At 34.6% G+C, this 21,196-nt stretch overlaps 1 protein-coding gene and 1 non-coding gene across 4 annotated transcripts in view; one reads left to right on the forward strand and one right to left on the reverse strand.

Moving 5' to 3' along the window:
- Positions 1–21,196, forward strand: part of LOC126973796 (proton channel OtopLc-like) — a 107,767-nt gene that overhangs the window by 67,257 nt on the left and 19,314 nt on the right. For all 3 annotated transcript variants that reach the window (XM_050821118.1, XM_050821119.1, XM_050821120.1), the window contains exons 5-6: positions 8,699–8,816; positions 16,002–16,110. In XM_050821118.1, coding sequence (XP_050677075.1) covers positions 8,699–8,816; positions 16,002–16,110 — 227 coding nt within the window. The remainder of the gene's footprint in view (positions 1–8,698; positions 8,817–16,001; positions 16,111–21,196) is intronic.
- On the reverse strand, positions 4,148–4,219 carry Trnat-ggu (transfer RNA threonine (anticodon GGU)). Its single transcript has one exon. It is a non-coding gene; the product is annotated as a tRNA-Thr (tRNA).

The following is a 21,196-nucleotide window of genomic DNA, read 5'->3' on the forward strand; positions in this document are numbered from 1 at the left end:
GCCGTTAGTACTAGGCGATCCATCTAACGGCTTGCATCGCAGAGCTGCTCGAATTTTCTGGGACCCAGTGCTCTGTGAACGACTGGATCACTTAGCGCTACTTATAGATGTCGCTTTATTGTGTGTCTTCTATTTTTTTTATTTTTTTTTATGATAATAAGGGACGAGACGAGCAGGACGTTCAGCTGATGCTAATTAATACGCCCTGCCCATTACAATGCAGTGCCGCTCAGGATTCTTGAAAAACTCAAAAATTCTGAGCGGCACTAAAATTGCGCTCGTCACCTTGAGACATAAGATGTTCAGTCTCATTTGCCCAGTAATTTCACTAGCTACGGCGCCCTTCAGACCGAAACACAGAGATGCTTACACATTACTGCTTCACGGCAGAAATAGGCGCCGTTGTGGCACCCATAATCTAGCCGGCATCCTGTGCAAAGGAACCTCCCACTGGTATAAATTATCAATTATAATCTACCGCATTTATCACGGGGAGTGTGTCGAAGAGCTGTTTCACCTGATTCCTGCCACTGAATTCGACCATCGCACGACACGCCACAAATTAGGAGATCATCACCACCATCTGGATGTGTGGCGGTCCTTCACAGTGCGGTTTTCAAGGAGCTTTCTTACTATACGTACTATCACGTACTACAAACATGTTGGCGTAATGAGCTTCCTTGTGCGGTGTTTCCGGGATGATACGACATGGGTACCTTCAAAAAAAGCGCGCTCCCCTTCCTTAAAGGCCGGCAACGCTCCTGTGATTCCTCTGGTGTTGCACGATAATGTGTAAATAATAATAATAATGATAATGGATAAACGTATGCTCATTTGTCCTCCATTTTCATAAAAAAATACTTACCTGTAATGAATGTTTTCAATTGATATCTTCAAAGAGCACAGAAAATATTATATCTCATCCAACCACAAATGTACTGATGTTCATGCTCATTCTTTTATGTTCTTGGCACTGTTTGACAGAGTGAAGATATGGTTTTTTAATGGGTACTAGATTGTTTTTCAGAAGCTCTTTCGAACTATAAGTATACAACTCCTATATTCTGTTTTATTTGACAAGTATTGGCTGACTATTTTATATGGTTTTGCTATTTTTCTATGCTATAATTCGCTAATATTCTATTATCGATATATCTCAACGAGGCACTCGTAAAAATTTTGTATTGCAGTAAAAAACCTTAAAATTGAAGCGCTTTGTGTACGTGTACCGGAAGAAATAATTCACATTCTTCGCTCGGTAATGATTTCATTGATTATTTAGCTAATAAGTGGTATTTAATTAAGCATTGACGACCCATGCAGCCCAGTGGTTAGTGAACCTGCCTATTGAGCTAGAGGTCCCGGGTTCGAATCCCGGTCGGTGTAAACATTTATATGATGAGTATGGATGTTTGTTTCCGAGTCATGGATGTTTATATGTATTAATGTATGTTTAAGTAAGTATAATATTGTAAAAATAAATCGTTGTCTTTGCACCCATAGTACAGGCTATGCCTAGTTTGGGGCAAGATAATCTGTGTAAAAGTGTGCCAATATTATTGATTTATTTATATTATGTGGATGAGAGATTGTAGCTACAACACCAAATTTTATCCCCTGAATTAGTTATGGTCAATTCATTGTATTGTATCTTACTCATAAAGTTAATTTGAAGACGTTATAGACGTTAAACTATATTAAGAAATTAAAATTTTCAACCACTATCAAATATTTTAGTTTTTTGTATTTATCCGTGTCTTTACGTTCTTAAATTAAATCTTTGCAAGATACCATATTTGTCCACATTGTAAGTATGTAGGTTTTCAATACAACTTACACGCTGTGCAGAATCGTAAATATAATTTATCGATAGATTTCCCCCATCCCTACAAACTCAGAGCAAAGTTCGCACTCCAGCGAAATTGCATTTTCCGTTAAATCGCGCTCTAATTGAAGGCCTTTAAAGTATCAGGATAAAATAAAATGTTATTACGGTGGTGTGCGGTGTGAATTTAAAAGTATATGTTTGCCTGTGTACATTATAAAAGACGGCATAGCTACTCATAATAAAAATCTACCTAATTATTATCTAAAGTACAATTAGATTAATCTGATGAATATATATAATGAAAATCGTCTTTGTTTGAGGCTCAAACACGCCTAAGCCACTGATTGTATCGACATGAAACATATCGCACCATTCGATGCGAAATTTTTCCTAGATGGTTTATAGATACTTATTTTTTGAATTCCAACATCCTTCCTTTTAAAATTCGCCCAGCGAAGTGGGTGAGAACAAGTTTTATTATAAAGTATTCCAATAAAATGTGAGAAATGAGCCCTAATTAGTATTACGTTTTATATTTTTCATAGATAATTATGATAATTCTCAAAATGTCTTATAATAATTTTACAGATGATTTAAGTTTTATTTAGTGTTAATTCCGCCAATATTTGTTTTTTAAGACAATTCGACACGTGTTTCGCCTCTACACGAGGCATCCCCAGGACGCGCCGTCTCGCCAAAATCTGGCACGAGACTTTTAATAATTTATTTATATATTACTCGTAGATTGAATTTAAAACTACTCTGTAGTATAATACGTTGTAAGTATAACGTGGTGGTGTCAATGTTATTATAGTATAAAAAGAGGTAGATATGTCACTAGCGCGCCGAAAATGAATCGACTAAATGGGGGCAATTGGCTTCTTTGGTCGTAGTCGCCTTCTCGATACGAAAACGGTACGCACGCGTTTATGGTTGACAGAATTTCTTACAATTTGATATAGGTACAACATTAAAATGCCGTCTTGTGTTATGGGAAGATCCACTAATTACTAAATTCAAGTCATTGAATTTAAAACTACTCTTTACTAAGTATATATTTGATATATGATCATCAAAAATAAGGGACGAGACGAGAATGACGTTCAGCTGATTGTGATTGATACGCCCTGCCCATTACAATGCAGAGCCGCTCAGGATTCTTGAAAAACCCTAATTATTCTGAACGGCACTACAACTGCTCTCGTCACCTGAGACATAAGATGTTAAGTCTCATTTGCCCAGTAATTGCACTAGCTACGACACCCTTCAGACCGAAACACAGCAATGCTAACACATTACTGCTTCACGGCAGAAATAGGCGCCGTTGTGGTACCCATAATCTAGCCGCCATCCTGTGCAAAGGAGCCTCCCACTGATGTTACTCCCACTCTTATTATCTATCAGCCTACTACAGATTTTAAATATAATTTATGATATAAACCTTCATGTTATTAAAATAATTATTATGAAAAAAGGTAAGAACCCCAGCCTGCCGCGCAAAGCTATAACATTTTAATACTCTGAATAAAATAACGCATAACTATGTACTTTTTATGACTTAGCAGAAAATAAATTGATTTTTGTGTGAATACTTTGGAAACGTTTGAATTTTTTATTATGAATATGATATTACCCATGCCTGAATCAGATCTTACGCAGATTATTGTTGTTTTATTCGGAGTACATTTTCATTGCGAAAATACTCTAAGCAAAGCAGTGATGTAGATAAGAAAAATCTTCATGATAATGAAAAGCAATACTTACTGTCGAATCTTTTAAAAATATTTATTACATATTTTATAAGTGTATATTATTTGAAATTTTTTTTTTAAACCTAATATTCATCATTTATGATAAAAGAATTTTTTATCATATCTACCAGGCATCTAGTATGTAAAACACACACACTTGCGCCTTGTTTCCCGTCGGGGTAGGCAGAGACAATAGATTGCCATTTCTACATTCATTACTCTTTTCATACATGCTCGCCGATTCCGGGACCTTACTTTTTTCAACTGTTCCCCTAATTTGGTCGACGAATGTTCTACGAGGTCTCCCGCGACCAACTTGCCCACACATACTTGTCTTATATATGTGATAAGTCATTCTTTCTCCACTTATTCACTCCTCATATCCAAACCATTTCAGCATTCCTTTCTCAATATTTATCACGACATCTTCTTTCACACTTGGAGCATTTAGTATCTATCAAAAATTTAACAGTATGTATAATCTAAACAATTTGTTATGTTTTTTTTAAAGTGATAACCCTCACTTCTAGGATTAATACACAAATAAAATTTGAAACACAAAATTTTATGAACGATGCGGGACTCAAACCCACGCTCCGGTGTACCGTACCGGTGCTCTAACCAACTGAGCCAACCGTTCGAGTGACGTATCGTTATAAAATCTTGTAGTCTCGATTTTTGTTATATTTAATTATTATATATTTCATTTCATTTCATAGTATTTTGAAATAATTTCTACACAATTAATTTTCGAGACAACCGAATAACCTGACATCAATTCTAAATTAATGGTAAAACAGCAATATTGTTATATTTTGTAATAAACTCCCAAATGATTTAAAATATTACCTATTAAAAAATTAATGTATCGTAAAAAATAAATTAACATCTAAGGCCTATTATAATGTGAAAGATTATTTGAATGATATAGATAGTTGGAATTAAGGTTTCTAAATTTTGTAAATGAATATTGTTATACTCATTTGAATATTGTTGTAACTTATGTACTCCATTCTGACTTGCACTAAATCTAGTATATAAAATTCTCATGTCATGGTGTTAAACTTTGAACTCCTCCGAAACGGCTTGACCGATTCTCATGAAATTATGAGTGCATATTTAGTGTCTGAGAATCGGACAACATCTATTTTTCATCCCCCTAAATATTAAGGGTGGTCCACGCAAATTTTTTTTTGATTTTTTTTGACATTTTTTTTCAAAATTGTTTGATTATGAGTTATAGTTAATAAATTTAAATATTTAAGTTTAAATACATACAACTTCAAATTTTCACCCATCTACGATCAACAGTTACTTTTGTATCGCGATTTTAATATCGGCAATACAACGTTTACTGGGTCAGCTAGTAACTTATAAAGTTTTACAGTGAATAAAGTTTTTTTTTTATTTGAATTTGGATATAATTCTGCCATTTACCAAATAAAACATTATTTGAGTAACTATTTTTATGAAAGGTATATTTGTTGTTGATGTTTCCAAATCTTCCGTCCTCGATGTTGAGAAAGCATTAATTTATCATCAGTCAGTGCGAAGCTTAACATAAATACTTTATGACTCCGTAATACTCTCCGATAAATAGGTGCTAAATCTAAGCCCCACACATTACAACGACAATGGAACAAAAGAGATGCTTAGACAATAGTTACTGGCTTCTGGCAAAGGAAATAGAACGTCTTTGCAATAGCGAAATTTTCTTCAAGAGTAGGGTAATAGGTATACCCTCTTGGGTCTATTCTGGAATATGTTAATTGCTTTTTGTTGGATATCTTCTGAGTAGCTGATTAAAGGGACATTGCGTTATATACAATATATACATTTGAATATAATGTAAATATCAGAAAAATTGTGATTTTAATGAATTCAATTCAACAAGAAATAAAAATTTTGACTGTTGATTCTCAATATATTCTTGATAATGTTCTAAGTTGATTCTTGATAGTGTCTATGTACAGACACATTAAGGAATTTGCTAGAAACTGTGACAACCATAATGTTAGCACGAAGAACAAACATAAACTTGTTATACCTACTACTCGGTTAAGTCAAGTTAGTAAGTATTTTATTGGGCGATGTTATATGCTTTTACAATTTGATCACAGAAAATGTACAAAACAATTGTGTTACGGAATTTAAAAGAATTGCTAAAAACTTTTGTGTGGGAAAGGTTATTATAACATTTAAATAATTTTCTTAATCATACCTTTAAGACTGGAAATGAAGCGGACATTACGTTCTTCTCAAGTCTGAGGCAGTCTATTTTAAATGGTGGTAGTTTTCTACGTTCAATAAGTATTTTGAATCCTATTTTGAAAAAAATATTTGAATTTGAATTTAAATTGCCATAATCACAATATAAATCCGTATATAATGTGAATGAATCATACACATTATCTGTTTCTAACCAGTCCACAATTGCGAGATGAACGAGTACAAAAGATTGTATGAATCCCTGTATGAATCCTAACAGCGTGCAGAATAATTTGAATTCAAGAGCGTTCATTCAACTCGGTAAGTTAAAAGTGGAACAACGCAAGGAGCACCTCTCGAAACCAGGTCCCGTCCTATTGTGTAGCTACGTATGTTGTCAAGGTATACATTGGATGATGAGAGCTAATAACACGCCGTTGTCATGGCAACCGAGGGGCCCGCACTCTAGGGGGCTTCTAACCAGACACGAAGACACATCCAGCTCTGTAACTTACCGAACATAAACCCAATTTATTGACGGTGAGGTTAATTCTCGCGGGTCTACAAAAATTGGCGCGGGATTATTTAGTGACTTGGGATGTCCTTGGGAGCCTGTCCTATCGACTTCGCAGTGAATTGATATGCGACAGTATTGGATTATGTTCACAATAAATTGTTCTTCTATATACACATCACAGTCATATCTTCATCATAATATTTTTTTTAAATAAATATTAGAGCTATTTACTAAATGCATATGTATGTTCGGGCTACTGTCCAAAATGGAGCATTTCTGACATGACTGTCGCTGACAGATAGCATTTTTTAAGCCAATACGGGACGAGACAAGCAGGACGCTCAACTGATGGTAATTGATACGCCCTGCCTATTACAATGCAGTGCCGCTCAGGATTCTTTAAAAACCCAAAAACTCTGAGCGATTCTACAATTGCGCCTTATTACTCATTTGCCCAGTAATTTCACTAGCTACGACGCCCTTCAGACCGAAACATAATAATGCTTACACATAGATGCTTCATGGCAGAAATAGGCGCCGATGTGGTACCCATAATCTAGCCGGTATCCCGTGCAAAGGAGCCTCCCGCTGGTAAAGAAAGATAGCATATAGTATATGGAGTAACTAAGATTACCATTATTTTGGAAATTCTATTAGGGATCCGCCCAAAAAAGTAATATCATTTAGATAGCTCGAAAATCCAAAAAACTCTACCCACTGAGAAAAAAATTATGTTGTGGTTGATGTATATGTACGTCTTGTATAGTTAAGATAATTTGTGAAAAAGTGTGTCGATAATAAATAAATACGGGTTGCACTCCGAGAGTGCCAGCAGAAGTGGAAATTTGAACATTAACGTTGTGCATTTTTGAATATTTTGGAATGGTAAGGTAATAATGGTGGTAAAAAAGTTTATCTCTCAGATAAATCAACTTTCATCTATAAATTCAACGACTGTCTTACGAATTTACAATCAGGTCACGTGTCCTGACGCGAGTTTAACATTTTATATCAATCCCAAGAAAAGTGCTCAACGCAGCTAAAGAATTTTTCACTTCAAAATATAAACATCGTTGTTACAAAAAAAATAAAAGAAAATAAATTCAAATTCAAAAGTTTCTTTTGGTTGGGACTTTCTTTTAGTCGACAAAACTACTTAAAACTAGTAACGTGTGGGTGTGTGTATGTGTGTGTTTGTGTGAGTAAGTGTTTATGTGAATGTGTATTGTGTTCGCTAATATATTATGTAATAAGCTTTATAAATACATAAATAATACAATTCTTAATAATTTATCATGTCTATTTTATTTTGGTTAGAAATATAAAGACAGAGAATGAAGTGAAATAAATCACAATTATGGCAAGCTTGCGGTAAAATTTTGCATCAAGTCTTGTCAAATTAGATGATAAATTATTACGAAACAGCTTCTTCCATTTCAGGCCATATTTATGATTAAAAGAAACGACAGCCCATAAATAAAGTAAGTGTTTATAATGCTACGTTGATCAACGTGCACGAAGGGCAGGCCCTTGACGAACACGGGAAAGAAACGATAAAAGCTTATTCTTGTATTATTAAAACAGATTACTTCACTGAAACACAGCTTATTACGTATGACGCGATATTGAACCGTCTCTTGTGTGCTGTAAGACTTAAGATTCCTTGAAGGAAGATAATGAATCCCTTCTCACGTGCTAACGAGTCTGATAAGAGAGCACGTTTCACGGGAACGCCCGAGATTTTTAATTAATAACATAATATTTTATGTAATAGGCGTCTTTGTTGTTTAAATTAAATTTGTAACTAAAATTTTATGAACGATGCGGGAGTCGAACGAACTCTCGCGTTCCGAGCGAGTGCTCTTCCAACTGAGCTAACTGTCCGAGTGTTAGAGAATTACCTACCATCGCATGAACCCTATAGTGGTCTATTGATGCACTACATAAGTTATGTAAAAACAATAACAATAATAAGTAAATTATTCTTTAAATAAGATGAAAACGCGTGTAAATATTAATAAATTTCCTCAATAACTTCCACTTATTATGGGACAAAGTTTAATTCGTAATAAATTTTCAAGTAATTCATTATTAAGTTGGTAATTATTCCCGTCAATTCGCTTATTTGTGTTAACTTATAATACGTAGAGCTCGGCAGAAGAATATACAAGAAACTCAACTCCCACTCTTTTCAATCAAATAGAGTAGTTTACAATGGCTGTAATAAACATATCAAATTAGTTTGTAAGGTGCTATATCCAATATATGAATTGTGCACTGTATAAATATAAATTATCGTATGTTGGATTTAACAACCTTTAGAGCTTGAAATTTGTTTGGCAATATGATTAGCAAGTATATTTAGACACGTTCAAATGAATTCGTTATTTCTAGGAGTGAAGCGTTTGCGACCACACTGTCGGCACTGTACGGAAAACTGCTCGTCGTGATGGGAATCGCGTTCCCGATGGCTGAGGTGATCTCAACATACATACCACCATCTTTTTATGAGGTAAGTGAGACAGAAAGTGGCGTACTTAGGGGTATATATATATTTATTTATGTTTCCTTACAGCTAACAAAATGAAAAGAGTATATTAAAAATAATACAGAAAAGATACGCCAATTAAAAGGAATACTATTAACAGTACAGTAAGTATGTGACAAATTAGTTAAAGACAAAAACGAAAAATACTAAATAAAAGTTCAGAATAACATATTGGTATTTATGTTAATAATTTTTATTTACTTAAGGTACTAAACTAATCTATGACAGTTGTTAATTAACTATAATTAATTGTTCTAATGGGGAGTACGTGGTTCTTTACTGTGGTTATATACGAATGGTTAAATGGTAACTGGGACCGGCCTGATCACTGCTTACACGCGTACTGCCTTACTGAAGGCAACACATGGTTATAAATAATTAATTTTATCTACTAAGCAATATTTGTTATATAATGCTGTTCGATGGATTTACTTCGAACATGAGGTAATTAAGGTGACACTAAAGCATGAGATCTATAGAGCGTACTTAGACTTTGCTCAGACTTTACTTACTTTTTTTTTTTTTATGATAATAAGGGGGCGAGACGAGCAGGACGTTCAGCTGATGGTAATTGATACGTCCTGCCCATTACAATGCATTCTTGAAAAACCCAATAATTCTGGGCGGCACTACAACTGCCCTCGGCACCTTGAGACATAAGATGTTAAGTCTCATTTGCCCAGTAATTTCACTAGCTACGGCGCCCTTCAGACCGAAACACAGTAATGCTTACACATTACTGCTTCACGGCAGAAATAGGCGCCGTTGTGGTACCCATAATCAAGCCGGCATCTAGTGCAAAGGTGTCTCCCACTGGCGAACGTAGTGACAGCTAAAGTTATGCTGAACTTACAGCATAACTTTAGCGTTCAAGTGACTACTAAAACAAATTTGCTTTGACTTTCCTTAAGTAAAACCTTAGCAGAGTGTGATAAAACGCAAACTTGGCATTGCATTGGGTTGTCTTTCAAAGACAAAGTTCTTTATTTCCTAGAAACATTTACAAGTAAAGTTGTTATAAATTTAAGAGTAGGCACATGTTTCGTCTTGACAGACATGCAAATATTCCAGGGCTTTCGTTTTATAATTATTATTATAAACTAACATACATCAATAATTACTTAATTACACTTAAGTTGGCCAACGTAAAGCCTAACCTAACCAAATACCTAAATGACCCTACAATATACAATTAATAAAATTTAAAGAGATAATGTAGTAAAAATAATCACAAAAATTATAATAATATTAAGAATAAGATTGGTGCCACCACTTCGTTTGATAGTTTTTTCGATTCGTGTGTTGAGTTTGAAAAAACAAGATTTCATTAATACTGGTAAATCAATTTGCTTAAGCTCACCATAGTTAAGGTTGTCATCTACAGAAACGAAATCAAAGATTATGCTAAGCTTACACTTAGCTAAGTTTCTCTTAAGTAAAGCCTGGGCAAAGTCTTAGTATAGTATATAATAATAATAATATTGACACACCTTAACACAAATTATCTTGCTCCAAATTAAGCATATAGCCTGTGTTATGGGTTACAAGACAACTACAAGGATATTTAATACAATATACTTACTTAAACATACATAAATACATATAAACATCCATGACTCGGAAACAAACATCCATATTCATAATATAAATGCTTGCACCTACCGGGATTCGAACCCGGGACCCCTAGCTTAGTAGGTAGGATTGCTAACCACTCGGATATACAGGTCGTCAAATATATAGATCCTTAATGCCAGCGACCTTGAGCAAGTAGGGAGGGGCTTGCGGTACTCCCCACGCTCCGCTCAACGTAATGAGAAAAAAGCACATTTTTTTGTTTCAATATCACCTCAATCAATCATCAATTTAAATCTTTCGATAGAGATTATATTATTGCATGCCTAAAGCGCGAAATGAAATGAAATTATTTATTTTGCTTTGGAATAGGGTATGTTCATATCTTAAATATTACAATTTGTCTTCTATCAAGCTTAAGAGGCTGACTAGACCTAATTTTGTTGAAATTGATGTTATTTAAGTAAAAGTTTTTTAAGACAAACTATTTGTTCTATTACAATATATTTTATTATTCACCATATTTCCAAGACAGTGACTGAACTCGATACATAATTGTACAAAATCGGCTCGATAGAAAATAATTCCAAAGATTGGTTTTAAAATCATCATGGAACGGTTCTATGTCTTTATTTTATTGACCAATGGATCTGCAATTAAAAACATGAAATCAACATATTCATGCCTAAACCGCTGGCAACTTATATTGCACAAATAACGCATTGTTTTTTTATTTCAATATTTATTTAACACCTGGCCGCCCAGTAAACAGTGATGGTGGGCTTTCGTTTACTCCGATACAAATAGAGAAAGTGCGGCAAAAATAAAATCATGCAAAAACTGAACACTTATTTAAATATTCATTAATTCGAATTACGTAGGTATGTTCTACTGTGGCCTAAAAGTTAAAATTCCAACGTTTTGTCTCATTAAAATCGTATTAAATTATATTGTACATAATATGAAAAATATAAAATGCACGTCGTCTTTATATATATAAAAAATGGTTTTAGTGGCTTATTTACAATTATAGTTTTTATTTATTATTTATTTATTTATGGAAAAGGAGGACAAACGAGCGTACGGGTCACCTGGTGTTAAGTGATCACTGCCGCCCACATTCTCTTGCAACACCAGAGGAATCACAAGAGCGTTGCCGGCCTTTAAGGCCTTTTACCAGTGGGAGGCTCCTTTGAACAGGATGCTTGATTATGGGTACCACAACGGTGCCTATTTCTGCCGTGAAGCAGTAATGTGTAAGCATTGTGATTTCAATAATCATGAGCGGCACTGCACTGCAGGGCGTATCAATTACCATTAACTCAACGTCCTGCTTGTCCCGTCCCTTATTTTCATTAAAAAAAAGGAAGGTGTACGCGCTGTTTTTGAAGGTAAGGAAGTATAGGTATGTCGTTTTGTCCTGGAAATGCCAGTTTCAACCAGTCAAGACATATCTAATACGAATCTTCCCGTTGGGTATTCGATAAAAGACCCCACAAACCTCTCTCAAACTACTTTTATTTAATTAATCTTCTCCTAGATAGTTAATTGTATCAAAGGTTCATCCGGTACTTTTCTAAATCCAATAAAGTAGTTTGCAAACAATTCTCGATAGAGGTATCTTCTGGTAAACTTTTTCTATTCTCTATTTATATATGTGAAGTATTTTATTATTCTTTCATATGTATTTCCGAAAACAACATAGTATTGATTTACAAATTAACAATAGTTGGTTTCATATTAAGTAGACTAATCCTAGAAATATTAGTTACCTATTAGTTTGAAGTTAGCTATTAGTTTCAATCAATTCAAATCATTGTATTTGTTGAGTGCAATTACTAATTGTGACAGCAATCACGACCATCATGTTCACGAAGCATCCTTGCACAAACAATAAGTTCAAGCTCTAAAGGTTGATGCATCCAATATACGATGATTTATATTTATACAGTTAATTCTTTATTACTTTTGATGTGAAACATCTATAGCCGCACGTAAAACCGATATCTGGCGTGGCGACGCAAGCCGTGGCGACGCAAACCGTGGCGACGCGTCGTTTGTCACAGTAATACCGTCCTCAGAGGCAACATCGAATTACCGAAGTCACTGATTAAACGAATTAAGTAGTCACGATTTGAAATAAATTCGTAAATTTTTGTATTTAATGAAAATAAATGTTTATTCAATAAATAGTCATCGTTATTTGGAAAAAAATCGTAATATTTTATTTTATCATTATGACATATTTAGTTCCTATCACAAAATGTTCTTTTCTGCATATTACTTTTACAAAATAATAATAATAATTACAGCCATTGTAAAATACTCTATTTGATTGTAAAGAGTGGCCGTTGAGTTTCTTGAATGTTCTTCTCACGAGCTCAACTTTTTAGGGACATATGGTAGATTCAGTAATTTAAAAGAAATATTTGTAGTGACGATTCAAAAGGGCTTAGTTTAGGCCTAATTGAATAAAGTTTAATTGACTTTGTAAAAAAGTAACAAATTTTTGTTTAAATGTTTGGTTCTTGTGGCGGCGACGCCATGCTCAAAAAATCATTTTGTTTCTCATCTATTTATACACATAATATAACGTATCGGGTATTGTATTTAATTCCTAGGCGAGATATAAAATGAACAAAATTTCATACATTTGCAAGAAAGTTTTTGGCATTGTAATATACAGGAGGGCCGAGAAGTTGACGTCCAAAGCTAAAATTTGAATTTGGCTCATTTTATTGGAGAATGTTCTGAGAAGTTTTTAAAGATAGTTAGAAGCCATAGGCTCCCTCATGGCTCATTTCTTTTTGATACCTTGAACATTTTAATGAATTTAGCTGGAGCAGTTATCTTGAACTTACGACTCAATTCTAAACTAGTTCCGCATTGTCTAAACTCTAAGCTATTCAGTTTCTTATGTGGTTACTGCAACTGTAGTATATAATTATCAACAATAAAATTAACTAAAAGTGTTAAAAAATTAGAAAAAAGTCCTAAACCTCAATTAGGTAAAAAAAGCGGATAAAAGGGAAAAAAAAAATATTATCTCCTAAACTACGCAAAATCGTAGAACATACATAGGGGTGATTCGTATATACCAAATTTTCAAATTTTAGCTTTGGACGTCAACTTCTCGGCCACCTGTATATTGTCTAGGCATTGTAAGTTATACCGGAATATACGCATTGCGGGTAACATAATAATTATAGAAGATACAAATTAACTGCAGAAATGATCTATTCAGTAGAAACTTATTATGATTATCCGCCCCCAGTTATACGGATTCGCGATTATCCAGACTACCAACCGCCGCCTATTAATACCTACAAGTCAAATTTATGCAAGCATTAACGTATCGAAACTGACATTACACCATCCTATGTGAATGTGTGTCTTGATGCAGAACCATCTCATGATGAAGCACTAAATGCCTTGGAAACAGCTCTCAAGCGGTTTGAAAAACAAACAGCGTGATACTTTAAGCTAACAACAGCTGAAACGAATTCGTGATAAAGTTAGCAATGAAGAAAAAGTAGCTTATGTCAAATGACAATTACTATAGTACATAACGATACAAGTGCGCAAAGTAAGTCGCTCCCGCACGAGCGAAGTTGCGCAAAGTTCGACCACTATAATTATTTTCAAACATTCCCGCACGCTCGTGTCAACATGTGGGAAGTGGTACTTTGCGAACGCAAATGCATGCGCAAAATCGAACTTTGCGCACGATAATAGGAAAAATATCTTAAAACAAATTAAATTTATAATTTTATTTCATAATTACCAAATGAAAATTACGAAATACATTGTGTTTAAGTAAATTATACATATCTATAAACGTACATATTATAATATGCATATTTCAAATAAATGTACGTACATAAATAAGTGTATACATCGTATGTTGATTAATGTATCCCTAAATAACTACTTAATGTATTGATATACTTGGTTTAGAAGTTATACTATTTAAGGCGCGTTATGAAGAAATGATGAGAGTAAAATTTTAAGATGCGTGCGCATCACTGTAACACAAAAGTAACAGGTCGAAGTTGGTTCCTAAAATTTTCTGACGTTTGCGACATTCGTTTTTTTTTTGGTTTTCTTCGTCCATTATTAGGACAGGCAAAGAGTTCAAGCCCGTACAGCCGTATTCGTTGTTTAATTAATTGTCAAAGCCATCGTTGGAAGATTTTAACAATATTGTTCTTTCTACAAACGTAGAATAACACGAGGAATAAATAATTTTGAGGTTTTTCCCTTTGTTAGGCCAAAGGAGTACAACTTCTTGCGTGTATACATAAGTACAGACACACTTCTTTATAATCACAACATTGTGTACTACATATGCGCAAAACCCACTTTTCTTCATACTTTCGACTATCCGAATGCCTCTCGACATCAATTAGTCGGGTTAATCGAGTTTCTACTGTACATCATATTATATATTCGACTGCAAATATAATCTTTTAGTGTACCAAATCACACACATGAACCCCTTTAAGAGTGAACGAGAATGTGAGAATTTCGCATATCTTATTTGAGATCACGCTTCGAATTGCTGATCGGAAAACGCTTAACATATTAAATTCTAGAATTTCCCCCTCATACGTGTAATATTTTCGATATTATCGTTGGCATTACCAATATTGTGCACCAAGAAGTTTCAATTCAGCCTTGTTTTTATGTATGCTATATTATTTCAAAGCAATATAACCATCAGCTAAACGTCCTGCTCGTCTTGTCCCTTATTTTCATAAAAAAAGTTAGTTTACCTACTCAAGATTCTGTGTTGTCTTTGTGTGTATATCTAAATGTGTGTGTGTGTGTGTGAGTTTGAGTAAGTATATATGTGTATATGTGCGTGTGTGCTTTTTGTTTAATTTTTAGTATGGACGAATATATCATATCAGTTATTTTAAATTTAATTTATGTACTCAGATAATCCTTTTTTACTCAAATTTTCCTAAATAGACTCTTAGTGTATTCAAATAAAAATTGAAAACAAAATTTTATGGACGGTGCCCGCAGGTTATCAACTGTGAAGTAGATCCTGTAGACTAAGCCACAACCTGAGAGTTGAACAAGGGCATACAAGATTTTATTACGATACGTCACTCGAACGGTTAGCTCAGTTGGAAGAGCACTCGCACGGAACGCCAGAGGTCGTGGGTTCGAGTCCCGTTCATCGTTCATAAAATTTTGTTTTCGAATTTTATTTGTGTATTAATCTTAGAACTGAGGATTATCACTTTAAATACATAACAAATTATCTTAGCGTAATTTTGGCGTATAAAAATATTTTTTGGAATTAGGCGTTACTTTGCGGAAATCCATAATTATACAAATGATTTAAGTTTTCTTTAGTGTTAATTCCGCCAATATTTGTTTTTAAACAATTCGACACGTGTTTCGCCTCTACACGAGGCATCCTCAGGACGTGTTGTCTCGCCAAAAGTCTCGTGCCAGATTTATGGCGATGCCAAATATTGGCGGAATTAACACTAAAGAAAACTTAAATTATTTGTATAATGTATATAAATATATTCGTTTAATTGTTTGCAATATTGTCTGCAGGGTTTCTACCTATACCTGTATATTGGCAGCATGGTGTTCCTGTTGTATATGTATGCTGCACTTGTGAGGGGTCGCGCCCACTCTGCAGCCGACACTGGAGTCGTCGCCAGTGAGTATACATCTACCTACATTGACCCATCAAACGTTGTATTTATAATTTAGAGTAATAAAAAAAAATCAAATAATGAAAATAATTGGGGTATACAAAATAGATGACAACCGATTCTCAGATCTACCGAATATATTGTACATAAAATTTATTGTACTACAATAATTATTATATTCGATTGCCATCTTGCAACCCTCTTGCGGTTGGAACAGAGTAATATAAAAATCGCGATACAAAAATAGGTGCTGATCGTAGACGGGTGGAAATTAGAAAATGTATTTTTTTATGCTGAATAATAATAGAAAAAAAAATAAAAAATTTCGTCAATATAAATATTTGGGGGTGGGTCCCAATATATAGGGGTATGAAAAAAGATGTTGGCCGATTCCCAGACATACCCGATATGTGGATTCGGAGGAGTTTGGTAACAAACACCGGGACACGAGAATTTTATATATATTCGATATATTATATAAGAGATTTCCCCCTATGTATAGACTCATCACAATATCTCTGGAACCATAAGGCGTCGAGACTTGAAATTTGGTAGGAATATTCCTTTTGCGACTACTCGCAGCTCGCGGCTAAGAATAAGACGGTTTTACGAAATTCTACCCTGAGATTTATTTTATTATGAACTACAGGCATCTGTCAGGTCAGCCAGTATAAATGACAATTTTATTATTTAATATTAAACTCAAAAATATCACCCATTTTAACAATTAATTATAAGGCTAATGGCACAAATTAAATTAAAAAACAAAATTTATGAATGATGCGGGATTCGAACCCGCGACTTCTCGCGTTCCGTGCGAGCGCTCTTCCACTGAGCCAACCGTTCGAGTGACGTATCGTTGATAAATCTTGTATACTTTATTAAACTCTCAGGTTGTGGCTTCATCTAGAGGATCTACTTTACAGTTAATAACCAACTAAACCCCAATTTTTCCATATTAGGAAATTGACTTGAAATGTCGCTTTTGCAAACCTAATCTCGTTCATAAATTTTGTTTTTATTTGTGCAAATTTACCTAGTTAACTAAATACATTTAGAATATGTTAATAACCAAATGATAGAGTTTATAATGATGTCGGAGAATTTTTGGTGTGAATTTGATGTAAAATTAGTTAGTTCAAATCAAAATGGTAGAACGTACTAAATAGGGTTTAGCTTGGTATTATGATTACTGAATTATAGTGAAAGGGTGCACCCTAGAGTTGCTAGTGCTAAGTCTCACTTGCATTAATTTTGCATTAACATTAACTATTTCGAAATTTGGCGTGATATATAAGAAATTTGTATAGTTTCTTATATACAATGAGGACAATTTAGATAATTATTTTGAATAGAAATATTTGGACAAACCTTGTAATAACATTAACACACTATAAACTTACTAATGCGCGAACCCATTTAAGTAAATATACGACGTTTTAAAAAGCTTTTAACAGAGGACACAGATGTTTGTTTCATAAAATATTACCTTTAGTGTATAATTATACCAGTTACGAATACAGAAGGCGTAAAATGCTAATAGAATTTTTCGGGAGTCAGTTTTAACACCAAAAGGTCTTATTACACAAATTTTTGGAGTTTACTCCTGTACAATCGATTTTCATATAAGGCGCCCGGTATGAGAAAAATATGGAGAGTAAAACCTACTCATCAAATGGGATAGTAACGTTTTTGGTGCACATCATTTCTCGCGCACCTTTTACTTTTCAGTTGTGTGTGTGTGTGTGTATATACTTGTGTGTAGTCAGCATACACAGTATACAGCGTGATAGCTTACACATGTAGTATATAATATACCTATTAGGGTGTGCCAAAATGTAGCTTCCTTGATGGACCTTTTAAAATTGGAATTTTGAGTTCCGCTTTTAACAGGAGTTGTGTTTGGACTTTTCCTGACATATTTTGAGCGTTAAGGATTCATTTGATTTTTTAATTAATACGCTTTTATTAGCTTCTGCTGTATATCTGTTAGTATCAAACTCGATTGGACTTGATATGTTTAGCACCTGTTCAAAGACAATCGTTCTTGAAGAGTAAACTCCAGACGTCGGAGCTGACACACACATTTTTATATATTTATTTATTTAGAGCTTTATTTCTTGACATTTATTTAGGTATTTACTTATAAATTGTATTTATTATTATGTGTTAATATTTCACTATTTTATATAAAAGTATTTTGTTAGTATTATTCTTTATTATGATCGATATACCGCCTTTAGCAGTAAAAGCCTCCTCCATTAATTCCACTTGTTCCTGTCTCTTGCAATTCTTGTCCATATCTTTCCTGCTGTTTCTACTATGTCATCGCTATATCTCTTATTATGGCCTGCCTCGATTTCGTTTCCTATTCATAGGGTACCAGTTTGTAACTACTATGGACCATCTTTCGTCTTTTGTTCTTTGTATATGTCCAGCCTATTTCCATTTTAAACGTACACCAGATAAGGCTATCTTTTGCTTTGGGTTTGTTTCTTATTGTGATAATACTAATTTTGTCTCTTATTCATAGCCCCATAACATCATCATCATCATCAGCCGGCAAACGTTCACTGCTGGACAAAGGCCTCCCCCAATGATTTCCACGACGATCGGTCCTGCGCTGCCCTCATCCAACGTATTCCGGCGATCTTGACCTGATCGTCGGTCCATCCTGTACCAACACTGCGTCTTCCGGTACGTGGTCGCCATTCGAGGACTTCACTGCCCCAACGGCCATCTGTCTGTCGAACTATGTGCCCTGCCCACTGCCACTTCAGTTTCGCAATCGTTTGGACTATGTCGGTTACTATCTCCTCATTTCTGATTCGATCTCGCAGGGAAACTCCGAGCATAGCCCCATATAACTTCTCTCAAATCCTCTCTGACAAACTTTAATTTACTCTAAGTCTGGCAAGCATAAGTGAGGCATGGCATTATTACACTAAAGTTACAGTAAAACTAGATGAGTCGCTATTTGATGATAGTACTGAGTGTCTTTGTAGTGTATGAAATACGTATAGCTACCATGAGGAGTACCGGGGGAGCTTTTAGCGAAAGCTGGATGAAATCGGGTAGCGAAGAAACATGGAGGCTTTGTTTAGGAATTAGGACAGACGTAACGCATGCAAGATTGGATAATATATCCTTCCTACCACAATACTTTCAAGTTATTGCGCCATCGAATCTTTAATAATGAATCCTTGCTAATATATCTTGTATATAAATGATATAAACAAAACTTCAATAATCACTTTACTGGAAAATAAACAAAAAACGCATTTATTTAACAATTTTAACTTTAACTAATTATTAAAGTTTGCTCTAAGGCTTGATGCAAGTTCTTATATTTGATTAATTTGTATGTAAGCAACATAAAAGCTAATTCAGCTGTTAACTTGCTTATCATAGTTGGTAATGTTAATACTTTAAGGCTGTTGTATCATATTAGCTGTTATAGTTAAGGTTTGAGTTAAATTTAACGTTAGCAGTGACGCAGACTTCTACATAGACTGCGGAATATGTTGCACCATCGTTTTCCTTGCCATAGTTAAAGTTAAAAGTGACATATATTAAAAATAGTACTCGATTCTGCAGGTATGTGTTTTTAAGATAATCTTAGGATGTCAAGTCAATATCGAATATTTATTTGAAACTTTTGACACGTCGCTATTTAACGTTAACTATAGCTATAACCGGCGAAGATTGGACGGTTACGGTTGGCAGTTAAAGTTATGACGTAATCTAAATATTGTCAAATGGTGCAACACATTTTTTGCTACTTGGTAGTCGTTACTATTACATGTTTGTTATTAAAAGGCATAAAAGGCATTTATTTTCTCAAAATTGATTCCTTTTGAATTCTTTTTGATGTCATTTCTAATATACTAGATACTACTATCGCTTCGGAAACAAATGACGCTCTGAGAGATAGGAAGCGGCGCAAGAAACTCTCCCAGAATTATTTTTTTGCTATTTGTTTTTGCTAAAGTTAGTTGATACAACCCAGATTAAGTTTATATAAAGGCGTGAAGCTGTAACTTAGGTGATCTTCGTCTTGATTTGATTTTAAGCAAATTTTCTCGAGGCGTACCTGCGGTAACTAAGTTTTCAAAGGCGTGGATTTATTCAATTTGTCTTGAGAAACTCGATTTCATTCATCAATATTGCTAACTGAATAAAGCACTTAATATATAAAAGGAGGAATTGTAATTTATTTCAGAAAAAAAAATCGAGTGTGCTTTAGACCACACGATTGAAGTAAAAAAAAATATTAATAATATAATAATAATAAATTATTCAAGAACGGATTGAAATTAAGAAATTATCATCATAAGAAATCACCGTTCGCTCTCGTCACGCATTCACCAGCTTACTCCCCAAGTCAAGAAATCACCGTTCGCGTAACGCTAGCGTAAGTTGGTAACGTTTTTGTCACGCATTCACCAGCTTACTCCCCAAGTCAAGAAATCACCGTTCGCGTAACGCTAGCGTAAGTTGGTAACGTTTTTGTCACGCATTCACCAGCTTACTCCCCAAGTCAAGAAATCACTGTTCGCGTAACGCTAGCGTAAGTTGGTAACGTTTTTGTCACGCATTCATCAGCTTACTCCCCAAGTCAAAAAATCACCGTTCGCGTAACGTTAGCGTTAGTTGGTAACGCTTTTGTCACGCATTTATCAGCCACATACTCCCCAAGTCAAGAAATCACCGTTCGCGTAACGCTAGCGTTAGTTGGTAACACTTTTGTCACGCAGTCATCAGCTACATACTCCCCAAGTCAAGAAATCACCGTTCGCGTAACGCTAGCGTTAGTTGGTAACGCTTTTGTCACGCATTCACCAGCTTACTCCCCAAGTCAAGAAATCACCGTTCGCGTAACGCTAGCGTACGTTCGTAACGCTAGCGTACGTTCGTAACGCTTTCGTCAAACATTCACCAGCTACATACTTCCCAAGTGAAGCGTGCGTAAAGAAGTTTTACTTGAAAAATCAGGCTTAATTAGTTTATGTATATTTTCGAAACACGTGTTGCGAAAATATTTGACCGAAACAAGGGAAACACTATAATATTTTTTTCCGCACATCATCA

This window comes from Leptidea sinapis, chromosome 30 (genome assembly GCF_905404315.1).
Source record: "Leptidea sinapis chromosome 30, ilLepSina1.1, whole genome shotgun sequence".
NCBI lineage: Eukaryota > Metazoa > Arthropoda > Insecta > Lepidoptera > Pieridae > Leptidea > Leptidea sinapis.